The sequence below is a fragment of the Xenopus tropicalis genome, chromosome 6 (genome assembly GCF_000004195.4).
Source record: "Xenopus tropicalis strain Nigerian chromosome 6, UCB_Xtro_10.0, whole genome shotgun sequence".
In the NCBI taxonomy this organism is placed as follows: Eukaryota; Metazoa; Chordata; class Amphibia; order Anura; family Pipidae; genus Xenopus; species Xenopus tropicalis.
In genome coordinates, this window is record NC_030682.2 from 25,997,724 (window position 1) to 26,017,803 (window position 20,080).

Sequence of the window (20,080 nt, forward strand, 5' to 3'; positions counted from 1 at the left end):
TGTGTTTCCATGGAATAGTCTGTCACAATTTAGTCTTAATGAGCTGCAAATAAAACAAAAGTTAATTCCGATAGCGATTATTGCTGAATTGTCTCGGCGCAGCTGCAGATTGAGAAGAAGCAGTATAATCACTTCCCGCTTGCTATATATACAACTCTGCCTTCCTCTCTATGGAGAATGTACAGGACAGGGGGACAAATAAATCTCAGCTAAATGTTGTCTGTGTAAACTGAGTACTCACTGCCCCAGCAGGAAACCAACAGACGGAAAACTGATGCATCTGTAGCATTCAGAAATGTGGCCGACATGTGTAATCTGACACTTGGCCACAATGACTTTACCTATGGGATTTAACCCAAATAACACAATTAAAAGATTTCTTCTATTACTCTATATAAAATGGAACAATAAACCTGTAAACCTATAAACTTCAGTATAATAATTACACTGGCAAATCAGCTTTTGCCCCATCTAATATACTTCTAGACCAGTGATCCCCAACCAGTGGCTCGTGAGCAACATGTTGTCACCAACCCCTTGGATGTTGCTCCCAGTGCCCCCAAACCATGGAATTTATTATTGAATTGGTTGAATAATAACAAGATTTCCTACCAAATAAAGCCCCCTGTAAGCTGATAGTGTGCATAGAGGCTACCTAATAGCCAATCTTGGCCCTTATTTGGCACCTCCATGAACTTTTAGGGTGAAGGCACATGGAGCTACTAGTAGCAGCTACATTTCCATGGCTACTAAATGCCAGAAAATACCCTGCCATAGACAACACTGAGAATTGCCTCTGCTAAAACACATGTAGAGACTGTTATCAGTAAATGATCAGCATTGTCTATTTTAGTAGCCACGACTAGTAGTTCCATGTGTCTTCACCCTTATGATGCTTGTGTTGCTCCCTTGTCGCGGCCGACTAATCTCCCCGAAATGCCATCCCACCAGCTAAAATGTAAATCGCCGGTTGGATGGCATACGTGGTGCCGCGATTTGCAGAAATTGCCGAAGTTTCCTCAGCTTCCTTAGTCGCGTGGCGACTAATCTCCCGTATCTCCCAGTCTGTCACAGCCCTTACATTTGACTGTGGTTCACGATTAAGAACGGTTGGTGACCCCTGTTCTAGACAGTGGAGATACAGCCAATCCCCATCATGCATTTGCTGGAAGAATAGGAGTTAAATGAGTGTATTGAACCTATAGATAACCTACAAAAGCACAGTTATTTAAAGTAATTTTACATTGTAAGTACAACCAAAGTCATTTGCACTTTATAGGACCCTTGAGGAGCTCCCACTCCAGTACTGCTCCATCCACACTCCTAAAGGTGAGTCACTCAGCAGGACCTGAAACAAAAAGGTAAGTTGTTGGCCACCATGTGTGAATGGACCAGATTGCTATATGCTCACTGGAAGCCAATCAGCTCCAGGGAGCTAGGGGACAGCACTTAAATCTTCCAGATATCGCAGCCACCCTGCTGCTCTGTCTTTCCTCATTGGGAACTGGCCATCTTTGGGAGTGTGGGAAAGTTGGCATTTGCCAGTGCCCTATGATGTACAAATGACTTTGTTCTCCCATAAATTCACATTGTGTGTGCATTTTTCCTTACAGATGTAACTATATAGAATTGTAAGTTAACATAAGCAGGACATGGACATCTTCTGCCAAGGAAAGAGTATTGATACATGAGACCTGAACTTAATGTCAACCAATGGTTACAATAAGTAAATGTCTACTTTGCATCTATCGGCTCCTCCCACTGCGCTTTGTTTATGATTTTCAACAGGGCAAACTGCAGGGAGCAGTAACATTAAAATAGGCAAAGGTGCAAGTGCCAAGTAGAGGAGTTCCAATGGGGACATTTATACCCCTTGAGGCTCAAGCACTTCCGCCCCTTCCCAAAGTATGTTTCTTTCAGGTGATTACAAAGGTAGAAATTCCGAACGCAATGTGTACATAACATTAATAAAAGTATTTATGAAATGTCAACATATTCAGCATCGCTGTACCATGTGAGATCTACAATTAACACTGGCGCCTTCCATGCTCGGTTGTTAAACTGTTCTCTGCTATTTCCACTGGCCTCACCCAAACTGATATCTGGCTGAGAAAGATGGCATTGGCAGCCACACAAACATGGCAAAGCTGCAGATATGTAAGACAGTTAATAAGTAAAATAGCACTACTGTTACAATCTATTTTCTCTGCCATGCAGATTTCTGGGGTCAGTTTTATTACAAGCCTAATAGCCCAGAATCTGGAACTCCCTAGAGGAACCCACACACTCACCAGGAAGATGAATCCCTGTGCCAGTATACTCTGCACACCTAATAAGCATTACAGCGATGAAGTGATTATTCCTATAGTTCACTATGAGGTGAGCTAATGAGCCATAAGTGAAATGAGGGGTACTTACCCTTACATCTCCATTGACCGCCCCACGAGTGTGGTTAAATGCATGCGCAGGGTCTTTATTGTAGACTTTGAGGAAGCATCTGTCTTGTATGTTCCTGGAATCAAAAACACCGAGAGCTCTTTCAGTGGCGAGAAGGTTAACTCTATCCATTTCCTTTCAGCCTGCCCCGAGGAATCTCATCATTTCCCAGTTAGACGTGAAGGCAGAAGTAAAATAAACTCATGGAAGCAGGCTGATTGCAAATACCAAAGGAGAAGGGCAGTGTTACAGTTCTGCAGCTCCCTGGGGAAGTTCTATTCTCTCCAAACAACTCCCCACCCTGTAACAATCAGGTGGCGCATGGCTCAACAGGCGTGGGGAGAGGCATGTATAGCACAGAATGGGCACACCATGGAGCACATACACACGTACCCAGCTTTGGTTAATATTTAAAGGTCTCCCTGGCGAGGCTAAGGAGAAACAGGAAGCACGTAACTGATTATCTGGCGAATGCACATTAGCTCATAACACAGGCTTTCCTTTGTTCAGCATAGAGTGAAATATAACAAATGACCAGGTACAATTAACAGCATAGGGAGGGACCTGGCAGGAAGAATGGTTTAAGCAACATCAAGGGGGTCCTGCTGTTGGGCTACAATCACAGCACCCTTCTGACAGCCAATGGGTGCTGTGATATATAGTTTAACCAAAGCAGGTACAGCATAACTGAATTGCACAAGCAATAACCCCCCAACAAGACAGAAAGAACAGCAACTTACACAGTGCCTTTTCCATGGTCCCTAAGTTCTGTCTGCATTTCGGCCCCTGAGGCATCCTCATACACACACAGCAGCAGCAGCAGCAGCAATTACCTCCCAGAGTTAAAAAAGAAAAAATGGATTGATCAGGGCTGGAAGCTGCATTCCATTGTGGAAGCCAGAGCAGCAAGCAGGCTCTCTCCGAATGAGCACTGGATTCCTTTGCTCCAGGTGCAGGGGCAGAGTTTGGTGGGAAGGGCTTACACAGGCAGATTATGTTCAAAGGGGAAAAAAAAGAGAAAGAAAGAATGTTTTGGGCTGGCCCTTTTAGAGCAGGACTGTGGTGTGAAAAAAGAGCACCCGGCGCATAACCAGCATCGAATAACTCTTAACTCATTCTCAGCTCCCTCACTTGATTTGGATTTTATTAGCCGACAGTAGGACTGGAAATCAGAGGACTATTCAGGTTCATTACACAACCCATATTCAGGCATTGGCAAAAAACAAAATAATACTCATTGACATGTATTTATAAACAGAGGTTGAAACACGCTGGCATATTGTATTCTAAATAATTCTGACCTCTGTTGCTTATCTGTTCAGGAAGCAACAACTTCAGAAAAAACAGCTATCATAGATGGGAGGACAACGGTTATAATTAGCTTTTATTTACATAGCATTTATAATGTACAGTGCTTTACAGCAATTAAATATTAGTCACTGTCACTAGGGTTGCTGATTGTAAAAATGATGCTTGGCGCCAATGTTATTAATAGAAAAATATATATATATATAAGGCAGACAGTTTTTTTTCCTATTAAAGATGGCAACCCTAACTGCCACAGAAGAGTTTATAATCTGAAGCTGGCCATACCTGCGCTACCTCGGCCAAAGTCAACAGCTTATTAGACCATGTATATAGGGCCCTTTTGGAGTGTAGGAGGAAACCAGAGTACCTGGAGGAAATCCATTCAGGCAAGGAGAGAAAATATCAATTCCAGTGCCCTGGATGGAACTGAAGCTAGGACCCCAGCCCTGCAAGCCAGCAATGCACCACCATAATGTATTACTAGACATCTGCAAAACATACACTGGGACCCATTTAAGATCAATGCATTACTGGCAAGTTAGTGCACTGTGTGTTTTGCCTACAATGTACTTTGCCCTTCTCTTTTGCATCTGCAACTGTCAGTGCCAGTGTTTATGCCTCTTACATTGGATTTGTGAGAGTATGACTGGCATGCTCTATGGTGCAAGTGGAAGGGATGGACACACCTTACCCAACAGCTATGAATGGAACCCTATTATTTTATACATATTGTAATGCAAAGCCATTCCTGTAGGTACAAAGCTATGTGGCCCTATGCAGGCCTGGACTGGGCTTCAAAATAGGCCCTGACATTTCAAGTACACAGAGGCCCAAACACCCCCCCCCAGCCCAATAAATAGTGACTGTCTATGGCATCTTACAGCAGCCCCTCTGGCATTTGCCTAAATATACAAATATACTGTTCAGGCCTGGCACAATGGTATGCACGGGGCATGCAGGAAAAACATGGCAACTGCACATCAAGCACAACTGGGTATCAGCTGGGTGTTCGAAGTATATTTCTCCATATAGTATTGAATTCAATTGCAGTTTTAAATCTGTGTTTTCTTAAAAACGATTCACATCAGCTTATGTTCCAGCCTTCATCCTACCAGGCAATTATGTTTACAGCAGTTGTTTCCTCTTGCTAATTAACACACAGGAGCAGCTTTCAAAGAGTCGGCACCTCCGCGTTATAAGGGAAAAATGCTTTGTTTCCAGGCCCTGCTCCTACAGTAAATAGCCCTCCCATACAAACATTAGCCTATTGTGCCGACACTTCGCCTTGGATTAATGAAACTCTCGGGGGTTTTAAAAACCACTTGCCAAATAGTTGGGTTTAAAACCAGGCCTGTGTGACAGTAAAGATGGGCTCTTGGGGTTCTGTTCATATATCATTTCACAGGTAATAAAATCTTCCTCAATAAAGAAGTCAGCACTTACACATACAGCACTTCAGCCCATGGATGTGAATTAGTCTATAGTGATTCACATAAATCAGTGCATACCTTTATAATGATCTTCAATGTAATGATAAGATTATTATCCTTAATTAATAAAGTGCATGTTATGTAAGATTGTTTATCTGCTCATCACTGATATAAGCACATTTAGATTATACACAAGGCCCCTAACTCCCATCAGTTCTAGAGGGTCCCACCAACAACAGGACCCAATCATATCAGCAGTGGAAACACAAATGAACATATGGTTTAGGTTTGCTATCGGAGCAGTGATGATATGGCAGCCAGGCACAAACATTTGCTGAGAAAGGCACCACTATGGCAGTAAAATGATATGGGCCCCAGATCACTACACTACTTGGGGCCCCTGTTGGTATTGACCCATCTCTGTAATGGAAGATGTCTAAGCAAATAAGCTCCTAAAGCAGCAGGCAGAGATGCAAAGCTTACTGCATGGGGTTTAAAGAGTAATACTCCATTGCTAATGTTAATATTTGCTCATTCTGCATGCAACGCGCGGAAATATTTGCAGAGCCAATACCGCCATTTACAAAGCAAGCAAGCAGAAAGAAAGAAATGGCTTTGTGTATCTTCCCAGTGCTGTAGGGAGTTCTCTTATTCCTGCAGGGACCAGCGGGGAAGCAATTAGAGAGAGAGGCGAAAGGGAGGAGAGAATGCACGCAGGATGCTCATTGGAGAATCATCTATGCATTTTAAATCATACTACTTGGGTCTATGCTGGGAAACCCTGGGGCACACTGAAAACACTGCTCGATCAGCCATTGCGTAATAGTTCCAGCAAATAAATGTTCGGCCCAAATCTAACCCTAACAGGACTTGGCACTGGGCTTCAAGTAATATCTAGGATACATTCTTCCCAAATCTTACCCCAACTGGCCAACATGGCTAATCCCTTCCACACCGCCCAAGTGGATCAGCCCACAGCTTGGGGACCACTGCTCTACAGTCTTACACTAACCTGTACCACATGCTAATATTGATTTATTTACTCTATTTCCTACAACACCCATCATCCTCTGAGAACTAACATGGTGGTTAGCTAATATGCCCCCAAGAAAACATGTCCTACCTACAATTAAACAGGTATTGATAAACCTCCCAGCATTCTCTGACCAAAGTTATTTGCAACATCACCCGTGTATTACAAGCAATTCTGAACCCCCAACTAGTAAGAAACAAAATAATGTACCCCATTTTGTTTTTTATAAGGATATTAGAATCCAAAACCCTGATCTGTGTTATTGCAGGATTTTGAGTGATTCGTAGGATTCCCCAATTCACTTTAGTGGCCAATCCTTTCTATGGACACTGAACTGTAAAGCTGGCCATACACGCACCGATAATATCGTACGAAACCTAGTTTCGTACGATATTCGGTACGTGTATGGCAAGCCGGCGAGTCGACCAATATCGCAGGAAGCTGCTGATATCGGTCGACTCGCCGATGGGGCCAGTTAAAAAATCTGCCTTCAGCGCTGAATTGGCTGTTTCAGCCCTGAATGGTTTGTGGCTGATTGTACGATCTTTCGGGCGACCGATGGTCGCCCGAAAGATCGCAAATCGCCTTGTGTAGCTAATTGGTTAGTAACCTGCACCTTTTATTTAAACGGAACCTTTCAGTTCTCATTCAGTTCTCTTATTTATTATTTAGTTGCAGTCAGTGATCAGAGCCAAACGGCCATAAATTAGGTATTTTCAAAATATTTCCCTGTCACCCCAGGGACGAGCGTGAGAAATGGGAGGAGGTTTAGAGGCTTTGAGAGTCAATAAACAGACAGGAGCCTTTCAGTAACGTGTGAAAACTTGCACAGGGGATCAGGCTAAGTGCTTGGAATATTACATGGCAGTGCAGGCTGCACCGTGCATCGGCTTCCAGCTGAATACCCCACCATGGGTGTAACTACAGGAGCTGAAACCTGAGGAGGCAACATGGGAACAAGAAAAATTAAATCTGATGCACACCCAAAAATACATTTGCCTAACAAAAGAAAATGTAATTCTATATATTTTTTTATAAATATAATTGCAGTTAAATTGTGTCCCTTTTCTGGTTCTGTTTCTTGAAACAATGTAGCAGAAGTCAGCATTGCATGGTTCTTTGCAGGTCTGTTAATTAGATTTTTAAATACCTTTAAAACCACTGGACATTTGTAATGAGTGTGTATTGGAAGGTCATAACATGGCACTTTATTTCATTAGGCAACATTTTATTTTTGGGTTCACATCTTCTTTAAGGATAAATAAAATCCACAATTTAGGAATATATTCAGCATAAAACCGAAAGGAATCTAAACCCTAAATAAAGCAGTGTCATCTGAGAAAATGAGTTGCTTTCAGCTCTCCGGTACTTCAATATCACTTGTGTTGGTTTTGGTGGCATGCCTGCCGTATGGGCCTTTCCTTCAGCCCCTGATGGATTTGCTCTGCCAACATAGAGAGTGGAAATGCCATGCACCAATGCCATTTGGGTTCTTATAAAATAGTGCAGTAATATAGTGATCTGTTATAGGAAGCGGAGTGAGCACAGCTTGTTCCCCTACCCCCCAATTCAGCAGATATACTGAATAATCAAAGTGCACTAAGTGCCAACATCTATTTAAGAGAAATGCACAGGAGTCAGGGCCAATTATTTTCTATCATAGCCCTGCTGCTTCTCTGAGGACCTCCCAGCAGGCCCCATGGGGTGGGAGTCCCCAGGCACAGTTCCAACCACTGGCAGTTTTGCCACTGACTAGTGTAAGCAAATGTCAGGTAATTGTCACATTTCCAGGGATGGATTTCAATATGTTGTACCCTTAGGCCTAAGTAATTACCTTCACCTCCTCCACCCCCTCACACCTAAACACTCCCCTTCCCCTGAGGAATTGCTGGGCGGGGGTTTTAAACAGCTGTCAAATCTTCTACCTGCCCAGTATCCAATATGGCTCCTAGCCCACAGGGGGCGTCATGCTGCCCCTCAAAACCTTGCCTTTTACAAATCCAGGCCTGCAAATTGCCTCGATTCCCCTGACTTACTAAACATTGCCCCATCTACATTGCCCTTAGGAAGCAATTTACCTGTCCTCCAACTGATGTCCAGAAGTCGCCTAAAGTTTCCTCTCAAGGCAACTTCGGGCGACTTTGGGAAATCGTAGCGACACATATGCCATCCCACTGGCGATTTACATTCTAGTCGGTGGGATGGCATTGCAGGGAGATTAGTCGCCTGTGACAAGGAAGATTTGTCGCGGGGCGACTAATCTCCCTGTCTGTCACTGCCCTTAAGGGTCAAAACACAAGGAGCTACTAGTAGCAGCTACTTTTTCACAGCTACTAAACACCAAAAAATACCCTGCCATAGACACTACTGAGAGTTGCCTCTGTTAAAACACACATAGAGACTGTTATCAATAAGTGATCAGCATTGTCTATTTTAGCAGCCATGACAAGTAGCTGCTACTAGTAGCTCTGTGTGTCTTCACCCTAAGATTGCTAATACTGTAAAAGAATACAGCAACAAGCATTTGGCCCTTATGCCGGCCAACTTGTTGGAGGGCCTTGCATGTGTCTCAAAGACTGGAGGTCCAACCTATATGGTTCTAGCAGTACACACAGCCCTGTACATCAGCTATAGTACTAGGGTTCATCACCCCATAGCTAAAAAATGCCTGTAGGACAAGGGCAAAGAGCAATGTTTTAAAGTGATATTGACTCTATAAAAATATCAGTAAAGACAGTTCATGGATTTAGAATATTTAGGAATGTAACAAATAACTGTGTCCCAAAGGAACAATATGACTGACTGCTATAAAGAAGATTTCCCAGAATGCAACCTGTCAGACGTGGTCAGGTGGGTGGTAATAGTGTAAATCATAGGAGGGAAATGGTATAGGAAGGGAATGGGCCTATTCGCATGACTGGACGCTATAAGAAATATGGGAGCATTAGCCACACATTCAGTTTTGATGTTGGGAAAGTTCAAACATGACTGAGACTTTATGGAAGCGGCGTGTGGGTTTTTGCTGCAAATGACTTTATTTGCACATTGTGCATGAGTTTAATCCAACGCCGGAGCAGAGGCTGTAATTTTACCAGATAATGATAATGAGGCACTCGGAATGAGTCCTGAGGGGAATATTAGGGGATATTAATCTCCCTGCTGCAGTGCTTAAATCCCCGCAAGTTTCCATCATGTCTGACTTTGTATCAAGGGCCGGGAATGTTTGGAATATTAACAATCAGCCCTTATGATTTAGTGGCGGCAGAGTCAGGCAAGGGGGGATATTAAGTGCAGGTTACGGCTAGGCCTGTGCTGTTTTTATATATCATGTAAAGGTGAGCTGAAATATTTTGGCTTGGAAATCAGCATTGGCTCAGATGGGGGCAGATGTTGCTTCACTTCTATTTGCTGACTGCAGTAGTTTTGTAAGGTCCCAGGCTGCCAATCCCTACCTTAAAATTAAGTATTTTTAAAATCAGTTTTAGGGTGTAAAGCTGGCCATACATGCCTGGATTTGGTTGGGCAGTTTGACTAATTCTCTTGCTGATACTGTTATATATGTGAAACTGCATAGAAGGATATTGCAGCAGCACCCCTAGTGTTTGTATATACAATGAATGGTTGCTACTGTGTCTACCAAGAGTGGGATCTTAACTAACATTGTAATATATATATAATGTATATGGTCAGCACAGGGCTGGGGTCCTAAATACACTGAAGCTTCACTTAATTGCTAATTATTATTATTATTATTATTATTTTTCCCTAGGCTATTATACACATGTTATCTATGGGTGGACCTCAGAACTGTATTCTTCCTTCACTGACTCATTATAATGCACCCCAAATGGTGAAACAGTGACCCCAAAGGCTGCCCAAATAGGAGAGGACATAGTTACTGATATACAGAGTTGGGGGCACTTTATATCTGGTGTTCCAACATTCCCTTGTAACTGAACTACAATGCCCAGCGTCCTACTAAGTGACAGTTGGGGAGGGATGCTGATAGCTGATTTTAAGGTCCCGTTTTATAAAAAAAAAAACTGGGGTCCAAACATCTAGCGCTATGCTACTTAACCTTGGGTCCCCAGATGTTGCTGGAATACAATTACTAGCATCTTTCAACATACAATGAAAATAAAGCATGCTGGGAGTTGTAGTCTGACAACATCTGGGCACCCAAGGTTAAGGAACAAGAGCCTAATGCAAACATTTCCAGCTGTTTGCCTGTGTGTTTCTAAAAGCCAATAACTCCCAATATTCCTTAATGGAAAATCCGTCCCCCCCTATATATATATTCCAAATGATCTGGGAGAGCCCCGTTAAAAGGAAATGTAAACCCTTAAAACAACACTGCTCAAAGTGCCCTTTAATTTTCAAATTAATTGGCCAAAACAAACAGCAGGTGGAGCTGTTGTTTCCAATTCATCATATTAGCAGTGTAAAAACTTCTAATATCTCGAGAACTAGAAAAAAAATAATGTAAATTAAAAGCATGGCAGCTTCCCTGAAGTGAAACACACAGACAAAGGCTCTCTGTGCAGAGATAAATGAGTTACTGAATCTTTACAGGAATATACAAATGGAACATAAACCCCATTTACACATTGGTACCGGTTTGATGTAAAATGTTACATTTAGAATAAAGTCGTGCATCCAGTAAATGCTGGCTTAACAGGCACACAACCAAAACGGAACATTTCCAAGCACTTTCACATGCAAAACCCCTTGTTGTAAAAGGGGATAAGTACATTTGCCATTCAAATTGTATTTCCATGTTTGGCAGAGATATACCAGCCCTGTATAGCAGGATTACAACTGCCGGACTGCAGCTTTCTGTGCAAACGTGGACGCTCTGCAGCATTATCTCTGCACACAAAGGAAAACCTGACTCAGGAGCACCGGGTTCAGCACAATACTCTTTCAGAACGTGCTTTTTGTTATCTCTTTATGGAACATGAGTCTAGAAAACAGAATACAAACGGCTGCTGACACAGCTCCATCATATCCTGAAATCCCCTGGAAGCCAATGGGCAAATAAGGTTACTGGCCACATTCTCTGGAGCAGGGATCCCCAACCTTTTTTTACTCGTGAGCAACATTCAAATGTAAAAAGAGTTGGGGCATGGAAAGCATGGAAAAGGTACCTGGGGGTGCCAAATAAGGGCTGTGATTGGCTATTTGGTAGCCCCTATGTGTACTGGCAGCCTATAGAAGGTTTTGTTTGGCTTTACACTGGGTTTTATGCAACCAAAATTTGCCTCCAAGCCAAGTATTCAAAAAATGGGCACTGAGAGCAACATCCAAGGGGTTGGGGAGCAACATGTTGCCCCTGAGCCACTGGTTGGGGATCACTGCTCTGGAGGAATACTCAACTGTTGCTTTGAGCTTATGTGACCTACCTGATAGGAAACAGAGAGTACTATTTATATAGCCTGACACAGACATCTGGTAATAGTTAGTTAGTCAAAAAAAATTCTTACTAGTACAAGTCGGACACTTATAGTGCTGGCTGCTTTCTTTGACTAATGGCAAACTACGCTGTTTCCAAATACAGGTATCGGACCCCTTATCCGGAAACCCATTATCCAGAAAGCTCCGAATTATGGAAAGCCCATCTCCCATAGACTCCATTTTAATAAAAGAATGCAGAATTTTAAAACTGATTACCTTTTTTCTCTGTAATAATAAAACAGTACCTTATACTTGATCCCATCTAAGATATAATTAATCCTTATTAGATGCAAAACAATCCTATTGGGGTTAATTAATGTTTTATTGATTTTTTAGTAGACTTAAGGTATGGAGATCCAAATGACAGAAAGACCCCTTATCCGGAATACCCTTGGTCTTGAGCATTCTGGATAATGGGTCCCATACCTGTACATAAAAATGCTGGCAGAGAAGTCGATTTTGGTGGGAAAATACAAACTTTTGCATCTCCGTGCTGGAATCTGCTTCATGTGCATGCACAGGCCAATGATGTGCCTATCAATGCATTTACAGCAAGGTGCGGATAAAACTAGATAGATTGGCTTGCATCAGCCAAATGAGGGCCAAATCATGGCAATTGTGATCTGATTTTAAGGGTTGCTACCTGTCCAGGTTTCAGAAGGGCTGTCCAGGTGAAAACTTTAAAGTAATTGACAGGGCAATCAGCCAATCACTGATTGCTGTATTATAACACCACACTCTGACATCATTGGTCCACCCACATGCCTTCACCCTCCCCACCCCCAGTGTCACATACCCTGCCCCCTGACATCACTGACCCACCCCCCCACCCACACTTCAACGAGCCTAAAGGTGGCAACTATAATGATCATTGGACCAGGGGGCCAAACAACCAGATCTTAATAGTAGCCTATGCAGGCCCATCAGAAGAGGACCAAATCAATGCGCCAATGTGGTCCTCACCCAATTGGGTTTCTAAAGTTACCCAATAGATACGTGACTGATATTAGCCCAGATACAGTATCTTTCAGACAGATTGTTGGAGAGGGCCCACACATGGCAGGTAAGTTGCTGATTCAGTCCAAAGGGGCCGAATCTGCAGCTTAAATCTGCCTGTGTATGGCCGGCTTTAGGCTGTTTAGGAAAACTGGCAGCACTCAGCACTTTGCATTGTCAGATGCCAACAGTTATGAGGTTGGGTATCCTGTTGCTTGGCAAACCTGATAGGGAACTGTATCATATGTTTCCTTGTGTGAGGGCAGAGCTGGCATTTGCTAGCCACATCCTACTGCTCTTCCGGGGAATGAGTGTTAGGGCATGCCCAGTTCACATATGTAATATACAGACATGGACCATGGAGAATAATATATATAAATCAGGTGCTATAGATTTTTTGTATTATGTTCTGCACAATGTGAGGGACACAATTTCAATAACACACAGAGGGGCATATTTAAGTGAAAACACAGTTCACCAATTACCATTTTTGACTAGAGGGGAACTCACGCACCTCCCTGTTCACTTGTAGTGGATTTTTACTGTCAAATATATCCAGTATTTTACTTATTTGTGCCTTTGAATAGTAAGTACCACCCTGAGGTGACTATTTTCAGCAGATACGGTCACTATTATTAAAAGCATTTACATGGCAAATAAAGCTGAATTGCAGAAAGCCTTGCAGTAATACAGGGGGGCTCATTTTCTCTATGACCCCCATGACCAGTGCTCTGATCTATTCCAATATGGATTGTCCCTGTATAGATGAATGGTTCTCTGTGGGCCAAAGAAACCATATATGCATTAGTGAGAATTCTCCCGATTTCTTGTCGCAGACAGACATTTTTCCTGCTGACATTTATTATGAGGCTATGTATTATGTATGCGCTATTGCAAAGATCTGCTGTAAAGCTAAACTGCAAAAGAAATTACACTAGTAAATTGCAGTGAAACAGAGGGGGGAGACGCAAACACACACGATATGTATTCTAGATGTACGTTCACCTCGGCACACAACTATTAAATGATAAATCATATTATCCTATTTGCAGAAATAACTGTAAAATTCAATATCTCTCATTCTATTGTGGGGGGGGGGGGGGGGGGCGGTACTGAGTTTTCGGTCCCCCACGTTTCCTCTACAGAATCAAAGCTTCCAACAATGCAACTTCTGGCCCTTTAAATTACAGAATGATAAGGGGGGATATGAAATGTATGTTACAGAATGGAGTTCTCCCCCCTATTTAGAAGTAGGGATCATGTTCCTATTGATTTGCCTTAGGGGTCCATCTCCACATGGTGTAAATGGGTTTTTTGGTCAGGATATCAGTTGCCCCCTACACAGCCCCTGCAACATCCCAGCCCTTATGCAAAGCTCAATTCTGTAGCATCCCGTATCCCTGGGAGGTTAAACACCATACCTGACATCGCTGAGCTCATAATAGACATTTCGGCCCTCATCCTTAATATAAATGGCTGTGCTGGGCGATTCCAGGATCTTCATTGTCAGTTGCTGGGGGAAGGCACTTACGAACAGGGCACGGATCGTGTCTACGCTTGTGATTTCATTGGGCATCTGCATTTTCTTGGTATCGTCGCCATACTGTAGGAAGAGCGTACCTGTAACATACAGGGAAGCAGCATTTAGAGTTTCTTTAGTGGAAATTATTATCTAGGGCTAATGCACTTCTACATCTTTCCTGCTTTCAAATGGGGGTCACTGAACCCGGCAGCCAAAAACTATTGCTCTGTGATTATTATTATTGTTACTGTTTATTCCCTATCTTTCTATTCAGTCTCTCTCCTATTCATAATCCAGTCTCTCATTTAAACCACTGCTGGTTGCTAAGGTAAAGAAGACCCTAGCAACCAGATAGCTGCTATAATTCCCAAATGGAGAGCTAATGAACAATATGAAATAGAAACCATAGATAATACTCATACACACAATTACATCAATGTTTAAGTGCAAGGTGTTTTAAAGACTTAGAATATAGACCAAAGGGATTCTGGGAACAAATTCCTTAAGCAGGGGCGATTCTGGACATATCGCAGGAGCGCAGGAGCGGGTCCGGGGGCGGTGAGATCGCTAGTGCAGAGAGCGCAATTGCGCTCTCTGCACTAGAAGAGCCGAATTTCCGGTTTAAAAACCGGAAATTCGGCTCTTAAAGTTACCAGGAGCAGCTTTTTGCCGCCCCTGGTAACTGGGGCACTTCTGCCGCCTGAGGCGAGTTTCTCAACTCGCCTAATGGCAGATGCGCCCCTGTCCTTAAGGCTCCTTAAGGAATTTGTTACCAGAATCCCTTTGGTCTATTTGCATACGTATGAGGCTGTCTCCTCAACACTTTTGACTTGTTTGAAGACTTAGAATGAAGGAGGCCTTTGCCTTACATAAACCTTAAATAAAGGTTATCATTCATCATTAGTGATGAGCGAATCTGTTCCATTTCTCCTCGCCGAAAAATTCGCAAATCTTTCAACAGATCCGCGAAATGGTGAAAAATTTACGAAATGGCAAAAGTGTTGTGTGGCAAAAAAAATTGTCGCCTGGCTATTATTTTGTCGCCCACAGCTATTATTTTGTCACGCGGCTATTATTTTGTCGCCCGCGGCTACTATTTGGTCACCAGCGGCTATTTTTTTGATGCCCACAACTATTCTTTTTTGACGCCGGCGACAATTTTTGGATGTGCAGCAAATTTTTGTGCGGCAAATTTTTTTATCCTTTTCGCGAAACAATCTGCCAATGGCGAAACGCGGAAATTCGCAGCCAATCCATGCCTGCCGAATCATTTCGCCCATCACTATTCATCATTATTATATCAGACTTGCACCGTGGAGCACCTAGTATAGATACGGAGATTATTGGGTCATGTTGGCAGCCAGGAAGAGGAAACATTAAGTTGAGGCCAAAAGAGCGCGGGCAGCAGCTGTGAAACCATCTGAGGTCAGGGCAGGCAGCAGTAGTTCCTGTTCTGTAGGACACATTAGTAGAAGGGGGCACAGCAGGACCTGCTGCGATGAAAGAGTGCTACTGTGCTAGAACCTTCCCCAGTGAGATGTCCATACAGTAATTGGGCTGCGCTATCCTTGAGCTTTGTAGAAGAAGCTAATTGCCTGGTCAAAAAAATAACAGCCGGCTCTTGTGTTACGGCAGATGTTCCCCTAAAGCAACGCTGCCCCTGCTAGGACAGTCAATGGACCTTTATAAGGACAACACAGACATTCAATTGTTTTTATTAGTTATGCAAGATGACACAGTTGCTTCAGGAATTTAGCAAAGTTAAGGAGTATACTATACAAGAAACAAGTTTAAAGGCACTCGTAATATTCTTATATGAAATTGGAACTGCTTTGGAATTGTTTATGGAGACTACAGTAATCTAACTTAAACCTTTCCAGTTAGCTGCAGGTATGCCCCCTGGTAAAAAGAATAACTACAAACATCATAGCACAAGGTCTCTACAATGGAGAATGTTCCGGAGTGCCCAGGTGCTGCACAATGCAGCCTTTGGCAATAGCACAGGTCAGTGTCTAGACCATGTTTGTATAAGGCTAGGTCTTGCAAGTTAATTGCTAACAGGCATACGCCTTCATTATATCATACTGCATTATCCCAAATTGCTATTGTATTATTCACAGATAATACATGCATTATCCATTATGAAAGATCCAGCTCTTGGAAACCCTTAGGATTCATGGAACATAGCACTGTAACAAAAGAAATGCTTCCTCGTGATCTGCATTTGGGATGGCGGGACTCATTCGTCTTTGAGCAGGAGACCAAGGAATAAAGATGTTTCGCACATCCCTATTGGCACCAGTATATCCATTATCCCACAGGTACAGAGATTGGGTAAGGCACTGTAAGGGTGCTAGAACGTATCCAGTTTTCATTCTTTCATGCTGTGCTCCCAGCCTCAATACTCTGTGAATCAGGCCATGATCTCATTATTCTCATTGTGAACTGGAATCAATTTTAGGTTTTCAACCATAGGGTTTTGCTTAGAAGTTTAAGCAAATCTTTAAACACAGATTGGTGTAGGGCCAAGCCTCGAAACCATCAATTTAGTGCAGCTTTCAATGTTTAATGATTTTAGAAGGTCTGAACTACTTATCTAAAGTGTCTCATATCGAATCTGTGCCATTCTAAAGGCAGGCTCACCAATGGCTTAGAAGAGACCAGCAGTAAAGGATTAGTAGCGAAAAACGGAAAACATTTTGAAATTTAGAAGCTAATATTTTTTCAAATACATTTTAAAAATTTTCATTTTATAAGTTATTTCTATTTTATATTGTGGCCTCTCTGTATTAGCCTACCTAGTCATTGCCTCATGGTCCTAGGATCCAGCAACTTCTCAACAACACCTTGTAATCAGTCCAGTGAGACTATAGGGCCTTCTCTAGGGCTGGGGAACAAATGCTCTACACCTGAAAACAGCCCTGCAGTGAGCTCAGTGCATTGGAGAATCTAATGGAAATGTTGTACTCTTGTCTTGAGAACCCTTAATCATTCTATATTCTTTGCGTATAAATATTGCACAGAACAAGAGAATATACTGGGGGTTTGCTATATACATCTATAGGGTTTACACTATGGAGCAGTATACGTATAGCAGTGGGAATGCTGACGATCCATTTAAACACTTATGCATTTGTCATGTCAAAAAGTAGGAGTAAATGTATAAAGCCTGGGCCTAGGGAAAAGCTTTGCTGTACTGGTCCTAGTGCAGTAAGATGGTGATGGTTCTAGTCCAGGACCAATATCTGCTTGGGCCCAAAATCAGATGCTAGCCCATTGTTGCGCAGAACTGCTGCTATAGCAGACCACAACTGCTGCATTATCTGAACTACCAGTTGACACTAACTACACATTGCACCAATCTACTTGTTTAGTCTCTGGTTTCAAATACGGGATCTGAATGGAAAGAAGAGTATTACCCCTGTCACTTCAGTTTTAGCCACTGCTAATGGCACTGGTGCTGTAGGCATAGGATAACTGAGTGTTTTATCCAAAGACTAACCACAATGCAAAGGAATAATAGAACAGTCTTTTAAAACTAAGACATAAAGGCTACATGCACATAAAACAACCAATCAGGTTGCTTCGTATATGATCACCTTTACACTCGGGTAGTGAATGGTTAAAGGGCGCAAAACTAGATTTATCTGGCCAATCACCTTTGTGACACCATTTTACTTAACTCAGCTGCTTGTGCCAGTTTGTTTTCTAAAATGATTTCACTGACCAGACATTTTTTGTATCCATTTGTAATAATAATCCTTAGTTTTCAGAAATTCTTTTGTAATATTAATATGCCTGAAGAGACCGGCAATAACAGAGCTCATTGCTGGGATTTTCTCCATCAGCTCCCAGGATCTGATAAAATCCTTTGTTCCTTGATGGCAAGGATAGGCTTTTCCTTATCAGGGAAATAAATAAGATATACATCTAGTTTCCAGCGCTACTAAACACCAGGAGCTAAGCTGTTTTTCTGTAAGGTCAGGCAAAGTGCAAGAGGCCCAGTGAAAATGTGGAGAATATTCAGAATGTAGGTACAGAGTATATAGAGGATTTGTTCCTACTGTTGTAACAGGAGTCAGGATTATAGAGAGGGATGTAGGGCCATAATGGCCTCTAGATGGAAAATCTGACAGGTCTAGATTGTGTTGATCAAGATACTTATAACAGAATTCTTGAGATGCCCACATGTTTGTGTGCCTGTGTGTTAGTTATCTCAGCCGTCCAAAGTAGTCACTGATCTCTCGTTCAAACACTGTAGGCAGATAAAATCCAATATGGAGGCAGAATGTGGCACATAAGTGACATCTGGCTCTCAGAATTCCAACATAATGGCAGGTGTACGCAAGGCCCATCACAACTTGCAAATGATCAGGTGATCATGATCATGTTTTCATGAATCACATGTTGGATGAAAGTGATGACAATATTAAGGAACCCCGCATTGGAACTGAACTCATGGAAATGGCATTACTGTGGGATAAACAACCTATCCAGATAACCTGGAACTTGGTCTATGCAAACTCAATGTTTTTTTCCCATGGATAGAGATAATTTTACCTAAATTGGATGCTATTATGTGAAAGAGGCCCTTCATTGAGATTTGTAGGACAAAGTCATCTGCTTGCTGCTATTTCCCAGTGATTGCAGGCTTACAGCTACGGGTCCTATATGACAAGCTACACACAGAATCAATATCCCAGTCATCTCTGCTGGTATGTATTAGTTCCGTACAACCGTCTGAACACAATTTTTTAGTGCAAATCAGTTCTCCTGTGAAAACATGGAATTTTAATCATCATATGGAAACTGCATATAATACTACAGTCATATAATGAAATGTCCTATTTGTTGTTGTTCTCGCCCAGTTTCAGTGGCAGGACAGACACCACTTACAAGTTCCTATTCCAAATAAACAATGCACTGAAGAAAATGGTCCTGAATTATGCCCTTCAACGAAACACATCACATCTGCTTCAAAGAAGCAATAAAAATGTATTTTTTTTTGCAGACCAACCAATCCCAGGTCCATCCAGCCAAGCATATCTCCACTATAAAATAGGGCACCCATAGAAAATGCACGCTTCATGGAGTTTCTTTGAAGCAAGCAATAAATGTGTGCACTATACATATGTCCATACATATTTTCTTTCTATTCCCCTATTTATTATGTCAGTCAAGCAGTTCCTCCATTTTGCATCAGGTGTTGGTAACTTGTCTCTTCTTTCATTGGAACCTTTTAGCCCATGATTTCAATGCTTTGTTGTGCTCAGGATGCCTGGAAGTATATTCGTTGGACCTATAGTGATAGTTATAGCATGACATGTGGCATTCCTGTTTTCCATTAACTTTATTAAAGCTAACATATGGAGATTAGTCTTCAAATATGAATTGTTTTTAAAGTAGGATGTCTAAACTCCTCAAACTGCTGAACCCACTGATATGGTGAATTTACAAGGAATTTTCCACTAATCCCAGTTTCAAAGGAACAGAAAGCCCTATCGCACACAGGGTGAAAGATAGAAACTATAAGGTCACGCTAATGTTTATAGACCAGATAGCATTGAATCTCCTGGATTTTGCAAGGGTAGGAAAACTGACTTAGATCTATAAAGCAATAAAGAGAACGTCTGTAACAACTAGAAAAATAAACTGCAATATCAGTATCTAGGTTCATGACACAGGGACGTTTTTAGTGGCCTTCAAAATCATTTACATTGCTTTCCATAAGGCAAACCTTATGTGGCTCATCCATCCAAAACAGTATTGGAGGATATAGAATGACACTGTAAAAAATGGCTCATACCTACCAATAAGGTGTTTGCTTTCATGATGAAAACACAACTGCTTATTGGTTTATAACATTACACAACTGTAGATAATTTTGCGCCAATTACATAC

At 42.1% G+C, this 20,080-nt stretch overlaps 1 protein-coding gene across 15 annotated transcripts in view; it reads right to left on the reverse strand.

Moving 5' to 3' along the window:
* Positions 1-20,080, reverse strand: part of kiaa1217 (sickle tail protein homolog) — a 255,530-nt gene that overhangs the window by 58,834 nt on the left and 176,616 nt on the right. For 14 of the 15 annotated variants that reach the window (XR_001171144.3, XM_012965645.3, XM_004915435.4 and 11 more), the window contains 2 exons: positions 14,079-14,277; positions 2,419-2,512 (listed from right to left, as the gene is read on the reverse strand). Coding sequence is in view for 14 of the 15 variants with exons in the window: in XM_012965645.3 (XP_012821099.1) it covers positions 2,419-2,512; positions 14,079-14,277 (293 nt within the window). In the remaining variant the exon portion in view is untranslated. Of the gene's footprint in view, positions 1-2,418; positions 2,513-3,176; positions 3,450-14,078; positions 14,278-20,080 lie in introns of those variants that run through there. The other variant, XM_004915443.4, reaches the window with a different exon arrangement.